At 42.3% G+C, this 22,108-nt stretch overlaps 1 protein-coding gene across 1 annotated transcript in view; it reads left to right on the top strand.

Moving 5' to 3' along the window:
* The window catches only part of GIMD1 (GIMAP family P-loop NTPase domain containing 1), a 56,128-nt gene that overhangs the window by 20,828 nt on the left and 13,192 nt on the right, over positions 1 to 22,108 (top strand). The window contains exons 3-4 of the mRNA XM_075350519.1: positions 3,065 to 3,149; positions 7,205 to 7,595. Coding sequence (XP_075206634.1) covers positions 7,212 to 7,595 — 384 coding nt within the window. The 5' untranslated portion in view covers positions 3,065 to 3,149; positions 7,205 to 7,211. The remainder of the gene's footprint in view (positions 1 to 3,064; positions 3,150 to 7,204; positions 7,596 to 22,108) is intronic.

Genomic DNA, 22,108 nt, shown 5'->3' with positions numbered 1-22,108 from the left:
ACGGATGGCAAAAAACTGATGTGTGAAAGGGGCCTAAGTTGCAGGAATTATCACGCCTCCAGGTTGTAAATGAGAAGTAGCACAAGTGTGTACTAAATGGTTTTCTACATTTTGTTATATAACATTGAGGGTGTTTTATCAGTTTTATGTATTATGAATTGAGATGAACGAACCTGAACTGCAAAGTTTGAGGTTTGTACTAAATAGCGGCTGTCTGGGTCTCGGACTCGAACACAGACTTTAAAAAAATCTGTGTCCCAGTTCGGGTGCTGCTCGAATGCTTACAAACTTTGTTGAAAGGCTGCAGCGGAGCAGAGAGGACAGGACAGATAGAGAGAGCAGTTTACAGTACAGAAATTCAGGTCCTCATTGACTTAAATGGGGTTTGAGGTCCTGGGTCAAGTCCAGGTCCTGAACCAAACTTTTAACTATATTACGGCTGAACTTAGTGAACTTGAACTTCTACAGGTCCACTCATCTCTATTTAGGAGAGGATGCATCAATTTATCAAAACTTTCACAATTGTTATACATTTTTCAAATTGGCACACAACATAAAATTTGTGCTCTAGTCATTATAGTTAGATTTCAATACTACAATATTTTTGTACAATATTTTATGACTTGTGTAAATTATCACCAATAATTTGTTCACAACTGAGAATAAATATAAAATGAGCAATTTCCCTTAAGTAAATAAATAACACTATTAGCAGCATTTTGATAAAAAGAGCACCATAGCCATCCCACCCGACAAGGTGCACCCAATCAAGATGGATCCTAACTCTTGTTGTTCACCTCTTTACATGCCAACGGGCCTCCTAGGTTTTTTCTGTTAATGGCCACAGTGTGAATGTGCACCTACACATTGCAGTTATACCAGCATGTGTGCCATCTCATTTCTTTGGTTTTGCTTTAGTTTTTTCTTCTTTGTACATACAGGGGTATGGATCCCCCTTTTTGGGCTGTGCACTTTGTCTGTATAGTTTTCCACAGGTACAGTCATATGAAAAAGTTTGGGCACCCCTATTAATGTTAACCTTTTTTCTTTATAACAATTTGGGTTTTTGCAACAGCTATTTCAGTTTCATATATCTAATAACTGATGGACTGAGTAATATTTCTGGATTGAAATGAGGTTTATTGTACTAACAGAAAATGTGCAATCCGCATTTACACAAAATTTGACCGGTGCAAAAGTATGGGCACCCTTATCAATTTCTTGATTTGAACACTCCTAACTACTTTTTACTAACTTACTAAAGCACTAAATTGGTTTTGTAACCTCATTGAGCTTTGAACTTCATAGGCAGGTGTATCCAATTAGGAGAAAAGATATTTAAGGTGGCCACTTGCAAGTTGTTCTCCTATTTGAATCTCCTATGAAGAGTGGCATCATGGGCTCCTCAAAACAACTCTCGATGATCTGAAAACAAAGATTATTCAACATCGTTCAGGGAAAGGATACCAAAAGTTGTCTCAGAGATTTAAACTGTCAGTTTACACTGTGAGGAACATAGTAAGGAAATGGAAGAACACAGGTACAGTTCTTGTTAAGCCCAGAAGTGGCAGGCCAAGAAAAATATCAGAAAGGCAGAGAAGAAAAATGGTGAGAACAGTCAAGGACAATCCACAGACCACCTTTAAAGACCTGCAGCTTCATCTTGCTGCAGATGGTGTCAATGTGCATCGGTCAATAATACAGCGCACGTTGCACAAGGAGAAGCTGCATGGGAGAGTGATGCGAAAGAAGCCGTTTCTGCAAGCACACCACAAACAGAGTCGCCTGAGGTATGCAAAAGCATATTTGGACAAGCCAGTTACATTTTGGAAGAAGGTTCTGTGGACTGATGAAACAAAGATTGAGTTGTTTGGTCATACAAAAAGGCGTTATGCATGGAGGCAAAAAAACACGGCATTCCAAGAAAAGCACTTGCTACCCACAGTAAAATTTGGTGGAGGTTCCATCATGCTTTGGGGCTGTGTGGCCAATGCCGGCACCAGGAATCTTGTTAAAGTTGAGGGTCGCATGGATTCAACTCAGTATCAGCAGATTCTTGATAATAATGTGCAAGAATCAGACAGTGACGAAGTTGAAGTTACGCAGGGGATGGATATTTCAGCAAGACAATGATCCAAAACACTGCTCGAAATCTACTCAGGCATTCATGCAGAGGAACAATTACAATGTTCTGGAATGGCCATCCCAGTCCCCAGACCTGAATATCATTGAAAATCTGTCGGATGATTTGAAGCGTGCTGTCCATGCTCGGCGACCATCAAACTTAACAAACTTAACTGAACTGGAATAGTTTTGTAAACAGGAATGGTCAAATATACTTTCATCCAGGATCCAGGAACTAATTAAAAGCTACAGGAAGCGACTAGAGGCTGTTATTTTTGCAAAAGGAGGATCTACAAAATATTAATGTCACTTTTATGTTGAGGTGCCCATACTTTTGCACCGGTCAAATGTTGTTTAAATGCGGATTGCACATTTTCTGTTAGTACAATAAACCTCATTTCAAACCAGAAATATTACTCAGTCCATCAGTTATTAGATATATGAAACTGAAATAGCTGTTGCAAAAACCCAAATTGTTATAAAGAAAAAAGGTTAACACTAATAGGGGTGCCCAAACGTTTTCATATGACTGTATGTGTTGAAACATTCAGTCCTTGGTCCTGCTCTGGCCTTATCTATTTTGAGTCCTGCTGGCACATAGTGAGGTGAACTACAAGAGTTAGGGACCATCCTGATTGGGACCTGCAGATGGCTTTTATGCTTTCTTGATCAAAATAGTGTCAACTAAGTTCCATATGTTACTTACATGTACTATTTCTATTAATATGTTTAATTTCCACTGGGTATTTTCTCATTTTGTTTTTATCTTAGGTTACGACTAATAATTTGCAACGAAAATGGAGAACTTTCCAATTGCTCTTAGTCATCTCACTTTCGTGAAATTTGGGGCAACATTTTTGGATAAGTTTGTGTGGCATTTCTGCATTGTCTACATTCTGCTGGGAATATTTCACACTGATTTATTTTTACAAATTTTTAGGTCACGCTTACACTTTATGAAACATGATAGTCCAACGATATTGGTGGAGAATGCTTCTGGTATCTGGTCTTCAAGCTATGTGTTAGTGAGTATGGCCTCTTTCTTTTTTTTATAGTATGTATGTCCACATGCATCAGATACTGATGTCCTGTCCATCTGTTTAGTAGAACAGCTCATGGCGTCACCTTAATTACATGGAACCAGGACATGCAGCATAAATTGAGTGTCCACCATAAATTGGATCGTCTGTAATTTCAGCTGCTCATCACACAGCATGTCCTGTTTGGAGTAATGACATAGAAGGGCTGAGAAACTGGGCTCCACCATGACATCCTGTATGCACACAATGTTATCTATAATAAACTTTGATCTTTCTGTAATTCATTAACTAATCCAAAGATTCTACATTCCCATCCGAGTGGTACCAGGGACAGCTTCATCCCGGTGTCAAAGTTCATTTACATTAGTAACTGTGCTGTATTGTGTCCTATTGTACAGGCAGGCAGCAAGGTAAGAGACACAATATCTATTTAATTATTAGAGGACAATATAATACTAATATAAGTATACTTACAGATATATACTGTTTTGTGTAGGTATTAAAAATGTGCTTGTATTTCAATCTGCCATTATTAATCATCTATATATTGCAATATTGTATCATTGTATTACACATTACCTTTGCTACGAAAGAACAATGCAGCTATAATGCAATATACACAGTCTGTACTATATACACAGTACTATATGATATGATGGCTCTGTACAGTCTGAAATTTTGTTGACCACGGCTCCAGGTGTCAGGTGATAGGAGTAACCTCTAATTATTATGGTACACATCAAGAGAGAAAGAAAGAATTGCTGTATATAGGGATCAACCAATAAGATTTTGTTCAAATCATCAAAAATGTATTTTATTGGCACAAATTTTATACATACAAAAATATCCACATAGAACAGTGAAAAATAGCAAATAAAAACATCTAAAAACAGTCAACGAACACCCCAATACATAGTTCCATGTTAGGAACCCAGCACCATGATCCTGAATGAAATTCCACTAGTTGTACAAATCAATAATATTCACAGGCATAAATGCAGGACCTGTGTGCAAATTTTCACTGCAAACCCTATGCCATATAGTACTCTAGAGAATTGTACCCCATCTGGCACCACCATCAATAAATACAATATAATAAGTACAAAATACTAGAAAAAGAAGGGGATGAAGATAACCTTATAATGAGGAAATCAATACACCCAGTTCAATAGTTAAACCAGGTAAGTCACAGACTATCCAGAAAGTCATCACCAAGATGTATTACCCCTTGCTAGAAGTCCCAAGTTTAAGGTGGTGTGAGGCCTCAGTATCGGCACAAGTATGGGGTGTTGCCCCACGCGTATCGCCACTGGAGATGTGGCTTCCTCAAGGGCCAAAATATGAATTATGGTACACATCACATTAGGGTAGAGTCACACTGGCCTATCAATCATAGATTTTCTCGCATTGCACTCGGATCCATGTAAGACAATGCTGCAGCTCACTCCTGGAAGCTTTTGAGGAAAAAAAAATTGCAGCATGCTGCGATTGTCTGCAAGTCTTGGATCGCTCGCGCCCATAAGCTTGTATTGAAACATCCGACTGCACTCGAATGACATCAGAGTGCAGTGCGATATATGGACAGTCTGACAATGGAGGAGATGGAGAGATTAATCCCGCCCTCTCCTCCACAGCTGTGATCCAATTGCAAGATCAGATCACAGTTGAATGACACTTAGCTCACGCTCACAGCAGAGCAGGAGCTGAGGATCATTAGCATATCACATCTGATGCTCTCGCATCAGTCTGGTGTGACTCCAACCAAAGGATGGTCCTATTCCTCTTTTCCATTGTTGGTGTAAACATACTGGTATAAAGATATCAAACACAGCAGGAAAAAAATAGACTGATGGTTCAGACAATCCTTTGTACAACTAATGGAGGAAACAACTACACTGATCTACTCACAGGTTCTAAAAGGGCAAGTACTTGCCATATTCATCACCAGCAAAGACACGCTATGCTCAGTGCTAACTCCTGTTTAAGAATCACCAGTTCTGGGTTTAGGTATGGGGACTCTTTCCCTCAGATGTGCGATATAATGCTCTAACTAACACTGTCAGAATAAATATACATCATATACTAGTCAAGCCAATTACATCCCATTATTCCTGCCTTTACAAATGTTTAGAGTCTGAGATCAGGAGTGCAAATAGGGGTGGACATACCACTGGTACAGCCTGTGCAGTCGCAGAAGCCCAAAAGCTAATGGGGACACTTCTACCTCCAAAGCAGATGGAATTGTCCATTTTTGATGAGCTCTTGGGCTGCAAAGGGCCCATTTACTGTTCTTGCACAGGGGCCCTTTTCTATCAGTGTCTGCCAGTGGTGCACACTCTACATGTCGGGGCCAGTAGGGCTACTTTTACCTCCTTCAGCAATGACAGTCATTGTAACCTGTGTAACTACATACATGCTCTGAAGATAATTTCTAGAACTACTTAGTGTTGTCATAGTGTGTAATGTAACTGTAATAATAATACATCATTCACACGTTATTGTCAGAATGTACAAAGATTTCATTGTATATTTAGAGTTCCTCTAAAGGGGATGTTCAACTTGTAAAAAAATGTTTTAAAGGGAACCTGTCACCAGATTTGTTCCCTCTAAGCTGTAGCCACCACCAGTGAACCCTTATGCACAGCAGTATAGAATACTGTATAGAGGAGCCCAGGCTGCTCTGTATAACATAAAAAACTGTTTTTATTATAATCTCCTGCAGGGCAGTTGGGTCTGATGAGCGCATCACTGGTCTCTGTCCAGGGCCTCTTCTCTGCTTGTGATCACCTTCCCTGCCCCGTGTGAATGACACGTTCTATGTCATCCATACGGAGTCCTCCATTGCTTTCCTGCACACTCTCACTTCTCTCTGCCCTGCTGAGGGCACATCAAAGTATTGTAGTGCACATGCATGGGTGGTCTTTGATCTTTTCCCGTGCACATTACAGTACTTTGCTCTGCCTGCAGTAGGAAAGATAAGTGAGTGTGCGCAAGAACGGAATGGAGGACTCTGTGTGGATGACATGGGACGCATCATCCACATGAAGCTCAGAAGGAGGACGGCGATCGCAAGAAGAGAGGAGGCGCCGGACAGACCAGCAACAACCATTGGAGCGAGCCGCCCTACAGGGGAATGTAATATAAAAGTCTTTTTATGTTATATAGATCAGCCCAGGCACTTATATACAGTATTCTAGAATGCTGTATATAAGGGCTTACTGGCAGTGGCCACAGCTTATAGGTGACAAATCTGGTGCCAGGTTCCATTTAATGGTATTTAAAATATACTTCAAATAGCAATGGTTCTTTGATCCTTATGTATTAGCTTGGGTTTCACAAGAGTCTCGTGTATCAGGACATGACCATAGCTTTGTGTGAAGAGGGGTGTCTCAATTCAATAGCCATGGCCAATGGCTGATTATAGTGTACAAAGCCAAAATGCCATAATGTAGTCACATTTTCTGGCGCTTTTATTGCCTACCTTTTTGTCCGTTGCAGCTAATGCATAGACAAAGAAGTGGCCTGGCTTAGTTATTGAAATGAGGCACTCTGCCAGTCCCCCTCACACTCAATACTGATCATGTGCCAAGGCAGGATACTCCAAAAAAACAAAAGCCAGAAGTGGAACTGCCATGATCAGGACCCAGCGTTAATATCTGTACATTGTTTTATTCAATTATAACAGTACAGGAAGTTCTATATATTGCAGATTCCAACACATTAAGTGTAATGCTTTTGAGTTGCACTATCCCTTCAAAGTTAATGAGTTTGTTCTTAAAGTCATCACATCCAACTAAATCACACTATATGTTCTGTGATAAGAACATGAACTAGGCAGGTAGTGGAAATAATGGAAGTGGCGCTACTCAGTAGCCATAATAATAGTTCATCCACATCTTGTATAATGTCACACAGCTATTTCTTCACATATCTGGCGTGTAACCCGATCATTTCTAGGTATCCATTAGATATAACCTGCATCGCATAAATCTTGTGAGAGCTCATATTAATGCTGTCCAATTATTACTATTGTTCGACAGAGAATAAATGGAGGATAACAATGAAGTCACTATTAATCTCCTCCTGGGAAAGACGCAATATGGTAAAAGTTCTCTTGGAAACAGCCTGCTGGGAAGTTATGAATTTGAAAGTAGGATTTTCCCACAATCTGTGACTGAAGAGTGCCGACTCCGTAGGATGCCAATACCCGACTTTGCTCGAAGGATGGGGAGAGAGCTGGGCTTAAGACTGCAGGTGCTGGACACACCTGGCATCCCTCATAGCCGTCTGAACCAAGATGAGGTGAAGAAGAGAGTGAGAAAAGCCCTCTCTGAGCACTTTCCAGAGGGGTTACATATGGCTCTACTTGTCTTAAGGGCTGACATACCACATTGTGAAGAAGATAACCAGCACACTGTCAAATTAACCGAGGTAATTCCTGTAATAAGATGAGTAATTTCTAGCACTTGTTAGAGATGAGCACTTCTCTCCACGTCTGTTTTGTGTGCATGTCTTCATCAATTTTCGTGATAAAAAGAAGAATAGATAAACGAAGATGTTTAGTTCTTGTAGAAGGAAAGGTTTCTCTCTCCACTGCCAGGCTCTCCAGAAGTGGAGTTTTATCTGTAATCCCAGATTGGGAGATCTGCCTTGTATGGTTTTCAAAAACACATGGACGAAAATGTTAATTGCTGCCAGATGAAAAAGGCCTAACACAAGTTTACCTTCCCTATTCCCAGCAAGGCCAGGCCAGGTTACACTATTCACACACAGCCTGTCAGGACGTATTAGAGCCCAACAAGAGACAAAATCTTGGATTTATGTTAAACCAATTTTGGGACCGTTCCCACCATAATGGCTATATTGACAAACAATTTCCTGAACAAAAAACCAGAGGGGATGATTTTCATAAACATATAAAAAGGTGGGTTTTTTTTTGCCAAAATTCATTAAGAAATGAAAATATATTTTCTAAGCATATGAGATATAAAATTCTGTATATAAAATATATTGGTTTAGTAGACTAAGTAAAATGTGGTCCCTAACATATTCCTCAAACTTGGGCCCCATTATTTCTCCACTGTTGTATTACTGCACTGCGGTTATAGTCAACACCACCTATCAGAATGTCCTAATGTTTATATGAATAAATTGACAATTGGGTGTTACCCATTTCCCTTGCCAAAGGGAAGTATTGCTGACAGTCTGTCAGTAATCTATGTAGAGCAGGGGTGAGAAACCTTTTCTCTGGCTGGGGGCCATTTGTAAATTTTTACCATAATTTGGGGACTGCACAAAGTTATCAACTTGAAAATTACCCTGCCATGTTTGGTCAAACAACTAACTCACTGTGGTGGCTGGAGCTTCTTCACTTTGATGAGGATGTGATACTAGGAGATATTAATCTTGTTGCTTCTCACAATTGCTTTTCCATGTTTGTGCCGTCTGGGACTGCTGGATATATATTACATAGGAGATGCTGGGACTTCTGTATGTACATCACATAGGAGATGCTGAGGGCATATACATCACCAGAGGGGCTGAGGGCATATACATCACAGGAGACGCTAGGGAGCATATACATCACAGAAGTTGCGGGGGGCATATACAGTACATCACAGGAAGGGATGGGATCATATAAATTATAGGAGGGGATGGAGCATATATATCATAGAAGGGTATGGGGGCATATATGTCACAGGAAAGGCTGGGGGCATATACATAACAGGCTATACTATGGGCATATATATAACAGGAAAGGTAGGGGTCATAAAATCACAGGAGATGTTGGGGGCATGTGCATCACAGGTGAGGGGTGGGAGGAATATACATCACTGGGGAGGCTGGGGGGTCAAACATCACAAGAGACACTGAGGGCATATACATCACTGGGGAGGGCTGGGGGAATATACATCACTAAGGAAGTTGGGGGGCATAGATATGGCTGTCGGGCATAGACATCACTGGGGGCACATACATCACTGGGAAGCACAGACATCACTGGGGGAATATACATAGCTGGGGGGCACAGACAGCTAGGGATGCACAGACATCCATGGGGATGCTGGAGGGGCACAGGCAGCCTTGGGGATGTTGGGGGCACAGGCAGTCCTGAAGACTCTGGAGGGTACAGACAGCCCTGGGAACTCTGGGGGGCACAGACAGCCCTGGGGAGTCTAGGGGGCACAGAAACCCTTTGGGACACTGAGGGCACAGACAGCACTGTGGACATTAATGGGGCACAAGCAGACCTGGGGGACATTAGGTGAACAAACAGGATTGGAGACATGGGGGGCATAAACAGTCCTGGGGGATGCTGGGGGCACAGACAGCACTATTCACACAGGGGCAGCAGCACCTACCTCACCCACAAAGTAGGTCCTCACACTGGCACAGGCCAGCGTGAAGATGTAATCCTCCAGTGTAGGCATTACCGCATTTAGCATTGAATGCTGCTTGCGGGATTTAAAGGGCCTGGCAGTCAGCAATATGTGACTGCCATTTGAGCTCTGTGGTCCCTGGGAATCTGCATGGGAACCATAGAAAAGGTCAGGTGTCGTTGGTTCCCCACCCCTGATGTAGAGACACAACCTCATCCTCTTAGCAAGAGTATAGTACAAATTATCCATTAGGCCTGAGATGCAATACATAAAGCTTTTTTGTGGAGCACTCACCCTGAAAGTATGCCATGTGAGGTGACAGATCCTTTATAAACACAGTGGCTAACAGATTTTTGTCTCCTCTGACTGTAGCTATTATATTTCCATTTATTCACCATCTGGCCCAGTCTGTCATGCCAAATTCCTCTGATGACTGTGGAATTTGCTGACATCATCTTTGGCCCTATGACTAGTAATCCAGACCATACCCACAAAATAACATGTAGACCTGTTACCAAAACTACATTGAAGCAAACCTCAACAAAACTTATGATGGTTGATGGATTTACACATGGATAAGCAAGGCACAATCTGCAGTCCATGGAGGAGTTGGGCAATGCGTTGGGACATTTTTCCAGTGCATTTTCAATGCATTATATTATATCAAGACAAGATCTGTCTACATCATCTAAATAAAAGATATTTTCTCAGCACCATTTCAGAGTCCCCCACACAAGTCTAAAACTACAGTCCCTAAGGCCACCAAGAGATCATGTTTTTAGGATTTCCTTAATACTGCCTTAGGTCCTTAGTACTTCCTTCCATCGACTTAGTACTAATAGTCCATCACCTGAGCAAAACTAAGAAATTCCTGATATGTTTAGTTGAGGAGCCTTGAGGACTGGAGTTGTGGAACATTGTATCAGATGATGGCGAGTGATCATAAAAAAATCAGGTCGTAGTGTAGGACAATTACACAACTTTATTTTGTCATCCTATTGGCTTCTCATGTTGCACAATTGCAGGACGATGGGCAGACACAATGAAGGCCCCATAAAATAAAATTATTTCCATATCGCTCTGAACAATAAAATATATTTTTAATCACCTTACTCCACCAAAAATACACCAAAAAGTGATTAGAAGACTGAATACATCACAAACGTGTTACAAGTAAAGCTACAGCTCGTCCCACAAAAAAATATAACTGCAACAACTGAGAAATTTAAAAAAGATATAACAACATAACCTACTTTTTTTTTTAAAGATTATAATTTATTTTAAAGTAGTAAAAGTTATTTGGCTATATGTACCACACAGTAAATGTTGTAAAGAAAACCAACAAACCACAAAAAAAAACAAATAGCAGAATTAGAATTAATGTTCCTTTAAAACTAAAGGATTAAATTAAATGATGCTAGTAAACAAACAAAAAAAAAATAAATAACACATTCTCAGCAAACATCAAATCCTAATAGGGCTATGTCAACTGAAAAATAATAAAGTTTTGCTCCTAGAAACTGGTGAGGAAAAATTGTAAGCAAAAAAGTGAAAATCGGCTTTATTTTAAAAACGAGATGAAGTATAGAACAGTAGTGTTATCTGGTGACACATGTCTAGCAGGCAGTATAAGTACAAGTGGCAAACCTGAAGCAGATGTATCTGCAAAACAATCCATTCCACACATCTTAATAGTTGCATGTCCTTTTTTTCAATCAATATTCAGATGTTTGACAGATTTCTTGTCATGCACGGTCCGGATCTGCATTTGAGGATCGCTACTACAATGTCAGACTCTGTCCACACTGAGTCCAACAAACAACTCATCATACTTTGCCTGGATCGGCACCGCAGTTTGCTACTACCAGGTTGGACTCTGTACACAGTTCCGAGTCCAACAAGCAACCTGGCTTCTATTAAGGAGCTCTGTTCTGCTGGTCATCGGCTGTGATATTGCCACTACTTTGGGCACTTTAGGAGTTAATGCCTCCTGGAGCAGTGTGTGGCTTTTCAGAGAACCAGGTTGCTAATCACCATCTTCAGCTGGTCTCTTCCTACTTAAGTCTGGGGAATTTTCAGAGTTATCGCCGAAGATAGCATCTGCTCAGCTGTTGTAATATCCCAGTATCCGAAAAGTAGACAGGGCTAGGTCGGGGGCCCGGACCTCCCTACATCTCCAGGGTGAGGTTGAGAGCAGAGGCCCTCTCCCTCTGTCCCCGTGACATTTCTTCAGCTAATCGCCCATATGACTAAGACCCAACATTTTATTTATTTTACTTATATAGCGCCATTAATTCAACACCGCTTTGCAGATGTGATCATCCCTGTCCCCATTGGAGCTCACAATCCAAATTCCCTATCAATGTGTCTTTGGAGAGTGGGAGGAAACCCACACAAACACAGGGAGAACATTAAAACACTTTGCAAAGTGGTCCTAGGTGGAATTTGAATCCAGGATCCCAGCGCTGCAAAGCAACAGTGCTAACCAATAAGCCACCGTGCTGCCCATTTTCAGATCACATCACATTGGAGGATTATTGAAGAAGACTTGTGTTAATGGAAGCATCAACAGCGTAAGATTTATACAGTAATCTGTAATGCAGAATTTCGTTAGACAATTATGCTCTATGTATCATGCAATACCAAAGTTGATTTTGCACTTAAATAACTATAGTTCCAGATGCTTAATCGCTATCAATAGAGAACAAGTTGAAGGAATTTCATAAATGAGCACAAATTATGCATTTTATGACATGTTGTAATCTAAATTCTGATCTTCCAATGATTTCGGACAAAGTTTCAGACAATGTTTGTTCAAATTGTATTCAATCTGCATTGAAAGAATCCAGAAAAACAACTGGCCATATTGTTTCAAGGTACAAGTTACACTTAGAAAAATGTACATTAGTAAAACACAATCATCTTAACCTTACGAAGGACAATTTTTCTCCAATTCAACCAGTGTTTTGTTTTTCACTTTTGCATTAGAGACTTGAGGTCCATTTACTCTGACCAACTGGTGGCACTAAATGACTACTTAAAGGAGTTATCTTTTTTTTTTTGGTTATTGGGTTAGTAGTTGCTAACTGCCTGCCTGTTCTGTGATGTGATGATGTGTCACGGCTCAGAGCGGTTGTGGCCTGCTCCCAACAGAAATTCTTCTACTTTCAGTAAGGTCACATCGACAGAGCAACACCTTCTCTTCTGCTCTGTTGACAAGGCATCACTGCTGACATCATGCTGATTGACAGTCAGCTTCCCACTGCCTAACTGCGAATAGTCAAGTGTCAATCAGAATGACATCAGCTGTGCCATCCAGTCAACAGAGTAGACTGACAAAGACAGAAGAGAAAGAGCTACTCTGCTGATGTGAGGTTAGTTGGAGAATTGCCATCTTGGGCAGAATAGATTTTCAGGGCAAAACAGGTGGGAAATTAGCAACGACCTGACAGTAATTTCTTAGTTCAACAGCCTAAAAACTCCAAAATCATGGATAAACTCCAAAACTCCAGGACAGCATTGGTACCTTTAACCTTTAACAACCAATGACGGACATAGCATGTTTTAAGCAGGTCTCAGTTCCCACATTGTGATGTGTTAAGTTCATCATGGATTTAAATTGTCCTTTTGAGAAAGTACACAGTGACAGCTCAGCGCCGGCAGCAGTCACCGATAGCTGACTGACACGGGAAGTGATGCGGAGACAAAATACAGTGGTTCCTGCTGTCTGATTGCTGTGAACGGTTAGGGCTGGTTCACACTAAGCGACAGCGACAACGAGGTCGCTGTTACTTCACTATTTTCTGTGACGTAACAGCGACCTTGTAAGTCGCTGTTATGATCGCTGCTTAGCTGTCAAACACAGCAGCCGAAGCAGCGATCATAACCGCAAGAGCAGGGAGCCGCGCACACTGCTTAGCGCTGGCTCCTTGCTCTCCTAGCTACAGTACACATCGGGTTAATTAACCCGATGTGTACTGCAGCTACATGTGCAGAGAGCAGGGAGCCGCGCACACTGCTTAGCGCTGGCTCCTTGCTCTCCTAGCTACAGTACACATCGGGTTAATTAACCCGATGTGTACTGCAGCTACATGTGCAGAGAGCCGGAGCCGGCAGCACAGGCAGCGTGAGAGCTGCGGAGGCTGGTAACTAAGGTAAATATCGGGTAACCACCTTGGTTACCCGATGTTTACCCTGGTTACAGCTTACCGCAGCTGCCAGATGCCGGCTCCTGCTCCCTGCTCGCTTCATTTCGTCGCTCTCTCGCTGTCACACACAGCGATCTGTGTGTCACAGCGGGAGAGCGCCTTTGAAGAAAACGAACCAGGGCTGTGTGTAACGAGCAGCGATCTCGCAGCAGGGGCCAGATCGCTGCTCAGTGTCACACACAGCGAGATCGCTAATGAGGTCACTGTTGCGTCACCAAAACCGTGCCATAGCAGCGATTTCGGTAGCGATCTCGCTATGTGTGAAGCACCCCTTAGTCAATCTGACTCACCAATCACAGCATGTGATCAGCGGGAGGTGCTGAAATATCAGCACTTCCCTACACAATCACCACAGGAGCTTGGCTGAACTGACAGCTGAGTTGCTACTGTAGCAGCCAGGGCCATCACATACACTTCCCCCCAATGATTAACCTTCCAGATACTGATCACGGCATATAGCAAATTGTAATGTCTATTGCAATGCATGAGATCAGTGATCAAAATAAGAAATGTTAAAGTCCCATAGAGGGAATAAGTAAAATATGTTTTTAAAAAATTTACAAAAATTTTAAAAATACCCACAGAAACTAAAGAACAAACATATTACACCAATAAGCACAAATATTTGTCAAAACAAAAATAAACTAATAAAGTATACATATTTGGTATCGCCAAGTCCGTAAATAAAAAATGTGGCAAAAACTATGCTTTTTCAAAATTTCTCTGAAATAAAAGTGGAATAAAATGCAATCAAAAATATAAATGTAAAAAAATAGTATTAATGAAAACGTCAGCTTGTCCCACTAAAAAACAAGACACCACAAGGCTCCATCAGTAGAAAAATAAAAAAGCTATAACTCTCAGAATACAGTGATACAAGAACAATACTTCTTCCATAAAATTGGTTTTATCATGTAAAAAGGGCAAAACATAAAAAAAATATATAAATGTGGTATTTCTGTAATCCTACTGACCCAAGGAATAAAACCGTCATCAATTTTTACCACATGATAAACGCCATTAAAAAAACCCCAAAACATAATTTCTGAATTGCTAATTTTTGTTCATGCTGCATCCCAAAAATGTGTTAGACAATGAGAAAGGAAGAGAGGAGGCACTGAAATATGCAAAATTAGTAATTTATTAAACATCAGAAAAAGTATAAATGCTACAAGTAGAAAAAATCATCAATAAATAGTTATGATTTTTGCATGAAAATATGAAATAATAAGGCCACAGAGAGTGGATGGGAAAAATGAAATATGCAGGGAACACAATGATGAGCCTACAACCACCAAACCTGAACCATGCCAGAGGGACAGCTGGAAAACTAGTCGTGGATCGGAGAGGTGTATAATTGTCAAAGGGGTAAAGGGATAAAAAGTCCCTGAAAGGATAAGTTGGAACCTTTAAATGACAATAGTAACAAGTTTAGTAACAAGTTTAGTAATATACACCACCGAGCCATAAACTAGCCCTGGAACCATTCAGATTTAAAAATTAGCCGTGGAACATGGAGGTGAGGGGAAAACAGTAGTTTTCTTACGTATCTATATTGATTACGGATTCCCGTTTCTCATATGGTCTTTTTGACCTCCTGTTCCATCACCATAGTGAACACAATTGTTGTTTTTAAGTTGATTTTTAAAATAATTTTTTGTCTCATGTTAACTTTTCTCCTACCATCTTTGTATATGTTTTTTTCTTAGGTATTTTCTTCCTTTCATCTATACTGCGGCCATGATGTTACTAGGATTCCCTCATCATCATCTTCTCCTTATTGGTGGATCCCTGAAATTTTATAAAGACTGGATCCATCTTTGGTTGCTGTTGCCATCATTCCTTGTTTTATATGGTGCATTCAGCTTTTTAATGTTGTTTCTGGCCCTTATTATTCGTTACCCTTATATGCAATGTACTTACTGTTCTTTACTGGTATGACCGCGCGCGTCTGCCGGCAGGCTGATTGCTAGGGGTCGATTGCGTGACACTGATCGCCTGCGGCGCATGCGCGTGAGCTATGGAGACGTCCGCTCTCCCGCGCATGCGCCCTTTATATGGTGATTTTTTGTTGTGCTTCGGTCTCTGGCCTCCGCCGCCGGCACATGCGCACTAGCGATCTACAATCCATCATGATTCAATACACTTGTGCCGGACTGCTTATATGGCGCCGGCACTCCTATACACACCATCTTCTTGAAAAAGCGCCTGAAGCGAAACGGTCGTTGGAGGAAGTTTCCTCTCCACCTTCCCGTCCAGCCATTTACTAGGTAACCTCTCTGGTATCTCTGCATCTATTCACCGCCTTTTTCTCTCTACCCCTCTGTCACTCTTTTTCTCCTTTCACGACTGCGCCACTGCCCAACGCAGCAGCATGTTACTTTTTCTTACCCCTGGCTTTTCCTGTCATCACAGGTTCATGCATGTGGGGTAGTTACTTTCAATTGCTGTTGTGTTCGGCACTGACGCTTTTGTCTTTTATCATTTACTTACTTTCATACCAGAAAAGGCTTCCTATGAGACTCCCTGGTGGGCTGCCGAGATTCTATATAATTTACTATTGCAACCCTCTCAATCCACGACTATTTGATTGGTAATGTGTTCTTTAGGGGCTATACTACTTACAATTTTACTACAGTTTTACTTTTGTGCTCCATGATCACACACACCTCTCAATCCACGACTATATAACTGGTGGCATGAGTGCTTTTCATGGGCATTTGTAGATCGGTTATGTTCCATGTAATCTATATTCTATTACAGCTTTACTCTTGTGCTCCACGACTATATATGCCCATTGGAAACAGCTCTCACTTTATTTTTGTGGGTTGCTTTAGTTTTTATTGCAGCCTCACCTCCATGTTCCACGGCTAATTTTTAAATCTGAATGGTTCCAGGGCTAGTTTATGGCTCGGTGGTGTATATTACTAAACTTGTTACTATTGTCATTTAAAGGTTCCAACTTATCCTTTCAGGGACTTTTTATCCCTTTACCCCTTTGACAATTATACACCTCTCCGATCCACGACTAGTCCTCCAGCTGTCCCTCTGGCATGGTTCAGGTTTGGTGGTTGTAGGCTCATCATTGTGTTCCCTGCATATTTCATTTTTCCCATCCACTCTCTGTGGCCTTATTATTTCATATTTTCATGCAAAAATCATAACTATTTATTGATGATTTTTTCTACTTGTAGCATTTATACTTTTTCTGATGTTTAATAAATTACTAATTTTGCATATTTCAGTGCCTCCTCTCTTCCTTTCTCATTGTCTAACATGTTTTTTTTGGAAGTTGGCACCCTCCCTGAGGGAATTTTTTGTGTTTTTCCCTCAGAGTATTAACTAGCCATGAATTGCTTGTTTATCATTTGCTTCTTTTCTGTGTTTTTCACAGTGTTAACCACGGCTACAATGAACTTTAGAGCACGCGACCAGGCGTGGCTCAACCAATTGGATGAGGCCACTAGAGGTTGTGGTGGTACACCATCTGCTAATATTTCTACTGGTGATGTTCCATCTGAGGATCAGTCCTTGCAGTCCTTGATGCACAAATACAGGGATCTATGTAAAAAGCGGATGCGCATTTGGTGGAATCGTGCGTTTTTAAACAAATATTTGGAGAGTGGCTGGATCCCCCGTGGATTACGCGTCCAGGTTTTTCCCTCTTTTCCTGTCCCAGAAGGGGATTTTAAAACCGATTGGGAGAATCACCTACATAGATGTTCCCTCAACCTTTTGGAGCTTCTGTCAAAACAAAATTCGTCCATATTGGATCATATGGAGACTGAGCTCGAGACTCTTGAGCTCTCCATTCAAAAATTGTCGACTCCTGAAGTCTTGGAGTTATTTAACACCGAGATTGTACGGGATGCACAAAAGTGGGAGAGGGAGGTCTGCGAATTCAAATCGCGGAAATTTCAGCGAGACGCCACTGATTACAGGTCAGGCCAAGTATATAAATGGAGCCACCGTTTCACAAGGGGAAGAAATCCATCCAGACATGGTCGCTCCTCTAGATCCCGGTCCACGTCGCTTGTTTCCGATTCCTCGGCTGAAGACCTTCCATCGGTTCCATCCGAGAAGACACGTTTTATGCCCCATACTAGCGGTATAACAACCCGCAGCAAGTTTAAAGAACCCCGTATACCCTTAAAACCTGCGTTGGAGACTAACACCTCCAAACATAAATTACAGGTAATTAATTTATCCACACGTGTCTTCTCGGATGTGGAACTGGATGTGTTGTCCAAAGGTCTTAACTTTTGTCCTACAAATTCTTTCAATTTATTTACAGCCTTGAAGGATATGAATCTATTCGCTAGAAAAATTCTATTAAAGAAGTTATATTCCCGTAAACAAGGAACAGGTGACTTGGACCCGATCGAGAGGAATGCCCTACAGGACCTCCAGGATCTTCTGGAGGAGCAAAACCCCACTACTGGTAGGTCCCCTGATTTCTTGAAACCCAGGTCTACGAGGTTCCCCCCCTTGTCCCTCTGCCCGGCTATTGACATCTTCACTAGGCTTGTGACCGACGACTTTAAACAACTTACGGTAAAACGTAGTTGTGATAATTTGAACCATCGCCAAAGAATGGCAATCAAACGGTTGCAGCTCTGTGATGATGTCGTTGTTAAGGCGGCGGACAAGGGGGGCAACATCGTGATCTGGCCTGTGGACAAATACGAAAAAGAGGCCTATAGGCAACTTCGCGACAAGTCCACTTACTTGCGCCTCACCTGTAATCCATTGACCACCTTTTGTCATGAGCTTAAGTGAATCCTAGTGGGAGCACATGAGCGGGGAGTCATTGACGAGAAGATGCTCCAGGGCCTGCTCACTGGCTGTCCACGCGTCCCAACTTTTTATTTACTTCCTAAAATCCACAAAGATGCCCTCAACCCCCCGGGTCGTCCCATAGTGTCCGGCATAGGAGGGTTGTGCGAGCCCATTTGTAAATTCATTGATTTTTACTTAAAACCTTTAGTCGAGTGCCTCCCCTCCTATGTCAAGGACACTACGGACGTCCTGCGGCGCCTTGATGGCATCTTTGTGGATGATGACTCTTTATTGGTTTGTGCCGACGTGGAGTCTCTTTACACCTGCATCGGACATAAGGACGGACTGGAGGCGGCCCGCTTCTACCTCACGACCTCCGGTCTGGATGGCAATTTGGTGGACCTGTTGCTCGAGCTCCTCGGTTTTGTCCTGACCCACAATTTTTTTGTTTTCAAAGACCTTTTTTATCTACAGCAGCGCGGCACTGCGATGGGCGCGGCCTGTGCGCCGGCCTACGCTAACCTCTTCCTGGGTTCCTGGGAGAGGTTGGTGTTTGGCGACGGTTTCCCACAGGCCAGTGCCCATGTGCAGTGCTGGCTGCGTTACATAGATGACATTTTTATTTTGTGGCAGGGCTCTTCTGAGCAGCTCGAGGACTTTATGTGTGGCCTGAACCGGAATTCCCTAAATATCAAACTTACCTACAGATATAGTCGAAGCAATTTGGACTTTTTGGATATTGGGATTTCGGTGGATGGGCAGGGGGGCATTCAGACGGACGTCTTCCGTAAGGACACGTCCGTCAATGCCCTCCTCCTTGCATCCTCTGGCCACACCCCTTCCACCATACGTGCCATCCCGACCGGACAGTTCTTGAGGATGAAGCGGATCTGCTCTACCAATTCCAACTTTGAATCCCAGTCGTCTGATCTCCGATGCAGGTTTAAGGAGAGGGGGTATAGCAATAGGTGTATAAAGAAGGGCTATCTCCGTGCCAAAAATACCCCCAGGGATCAGCTCCTTCACTACCAACCACGTCGGCCCACCACGGACCATCAGATTAGATTTATTGGTACATTTAATTTTCAGTGGGACGCGATGAGGGATATCCTGGGCAGACATTGGCCGGTCCTTCTTACGGACCCGGTTCTGGCCGATCTTCTGCCCAGGAGGCCCCTCGTGACGGCCAGGCGGGCAAGGAATCTTGGGGATCTTCTTGTCAACAGTCATTACATCCCTCCCCGCTCAAACCCCTTTGGGACAGGTCCCCCTCTCCGAGGTTGTTTTCCATGTGGCCACTGTGTGGCATGTTCCAACATTCTGCGTATATCTTCCTTCACCTGTTCGGAGGGCAAGAGAACATTCGCCATCGATCAGCGCATCACGTGCGCTTCCACGCACGTGGTGTATTATGCCACCTGTCTGTGCTCCCTGATTTATGTTGGATTGACCTCACGTGAACTACGGGTTCCAGTCAGGGAGCACGTCAGGGACATCCAGGCTGCGGTTTCGGTGGAGGATGTTTCTCTGCTTAAGACACTTCCCCGCCATTTTCGTAGGTACCACGCATGTGATGCTAAGCTCCTGAAGGTTCGAGGTATTGACATGGTCCACGGGGGCGTCCGGGGGGGCAATCTGCGTAAGACTCTCGCACAACGAGAGTCTAAGTGGATTGTCTCCCTAAACACTTTGGTCCCCCATGGCCTTAATGAGACGGTCAGTTACTCCCCTTTTCTCTAAATTAACTCCATCCCTTTTTTCCACCTTATGCGTATTCTTGAACTGCCTTTATTGGCCTTCAAGGGGGGGGGACATAAAACTTTCCTTAAGGGGAAAACAGTAGTTTTCTTACGTATCTATATTGATTACGGATTCCCCTGTTTCTCATATGGTCTTTTTGACCTCCTGTTCCATCACCATAGTGAACACAATTGTTGTTTTTAAGTTGTTTTTTAAAATAATTTTTTGTCTCATGTTAACTTTTCTCCTACCATCTTTGTATATGTTTTTTTCTTAGGTATTTTCTTCCTTTCATCTATACTGCGGCCATGATGTTACTAGGATTCCCTCATCATCATCTTCTCCTTATTGGTGGATCCCTGAAATTTTATAAAGACTGGATCCATCTTTGGTTGCTGTTGCCATCATTCCTTGTTTTATATGGTGCATTCAGCTTTTTAATGTTGTTTCTGGCCCTTATTATTCGTTACCCTTATATGCAATGTACTTACTGTTCTTTACTGGTATGACCGCGCGCGTCTGCCGGCAGGCTGATTGCTAGGGGTCGATTGCGTGACACTGATCGCCTGCGGCGCATGCGCGTGAGCTATGGAGACGTCCGCTCTCCCGCGCATGCGCCCTTTATATGGTGATTTTTTGTTGTGCTTCGGTCTCTGGCCTCCGCCGCCGGCGCATGCGCACTAGCGATCTACAATCCATCATGATTCAATACACTTGTGCCGGACTGCTTATATGGCGCCGGCACTCCTATACACACCATCTTCTTGAAAAAGCGCCTGAAGCGAAACGGTCGTTGAAGGAAGTTTCCTCTCCACCTTCCCGTCCAGCCATTTACTAGGTAACCTCTCTGGTATCTCTGCATCTATTCACCGCCTTTTTCTCTCTACCCCTCTGTCACTCTTTTTCTCCTTTCACGACTGCGCCACTGCCCAACGCAGCAGCATGTTACTTTTTCTTACCCCTGGCTTTTCCTGTCATCACAGGTTCATGCATGTGGGGTAGTTACTTTCAATTGCTGTTGTGTTCGGCACTGACGCTTTTGTCTTTTATCATTTACTTACTTTCATACCAGAAAAGGCTTCCTATGAGACTCCCTGGTGGGCTGCCGAGATTCTATATAATTTACTATTGCAACCCTCTCAATCCACGACTATTTGATTGGTAATGTGTTCTTTAGGGGCTATACTACTTACAATTTTACTACAGTTTTACTTTTGTGCTCCATGATCACACACACCTCTCAATCCACGACTATATAACTGGTGGCATGAGTGCTTTTCATGGGCATTTGTAGATCGGCTATGTTCCATGTAATCTATATTCTATTACAGCTTTACTCTTGTGCTCCACGACTATATATGCCCATTGGAAACAGCTCTCACTTTATTTTTGTGGGTTGCTTTAGTTTTTATTGCAGCCTCACCTCCATGTTCCACGGCTAATTTTTAAATCTGAATGGTTCCAGGGCTAGTTTATGGCTCGGTGGTGTATATTACTAAACTTGTTACTATTGTCATTTAAAGGTTCCAACTTATCCTTTCAGGGACTTTTTATCCCTTTACCCCTTTGACAATTATACACCTCTCCGATCCACGACTAGTCCTCCAGCTGTCCCTCTGGCATGGTTCAGGTTTGGTGGTTGTAGGCTCATCATTGTGTTCCCTGCATATTTCATTTTTCCCATCCACTCTCTGTGGCCTTATTATTTCATATTTTCATGCAAAAATCATAACTATTTATTGATGATTTTTTCTACTTGTAGCATTTATACTTTTTCTGATGTTTAATAAATTACTAATTTTGCATATTTCAGTGCCTCCTCTCTTCCTTTCTCATT

Source organism: Anomaloglossus baeobatrachus, chromosome 1 (genome assembly GCF_048569485.1).
Source record: "Anomaloglossus baeobatrachus isolate aAnoBae1 chromosome 1, aAnoBae1.hap1, whole genome shotgun sequence".
NCBI classification, from domain to species: domain Eukaryota; kingdom Metazoa; phylum Chordata; class Amphibia; order Anura; family Aromobatidae; genus Anomaloglossus; species Anomaloglossus baeobatrachus.
The sequence above is the reverse complement of the archived record's forward strand: the minus strand, read 5'-3'. Positions and strand labels throughout refer to the sequence as shown.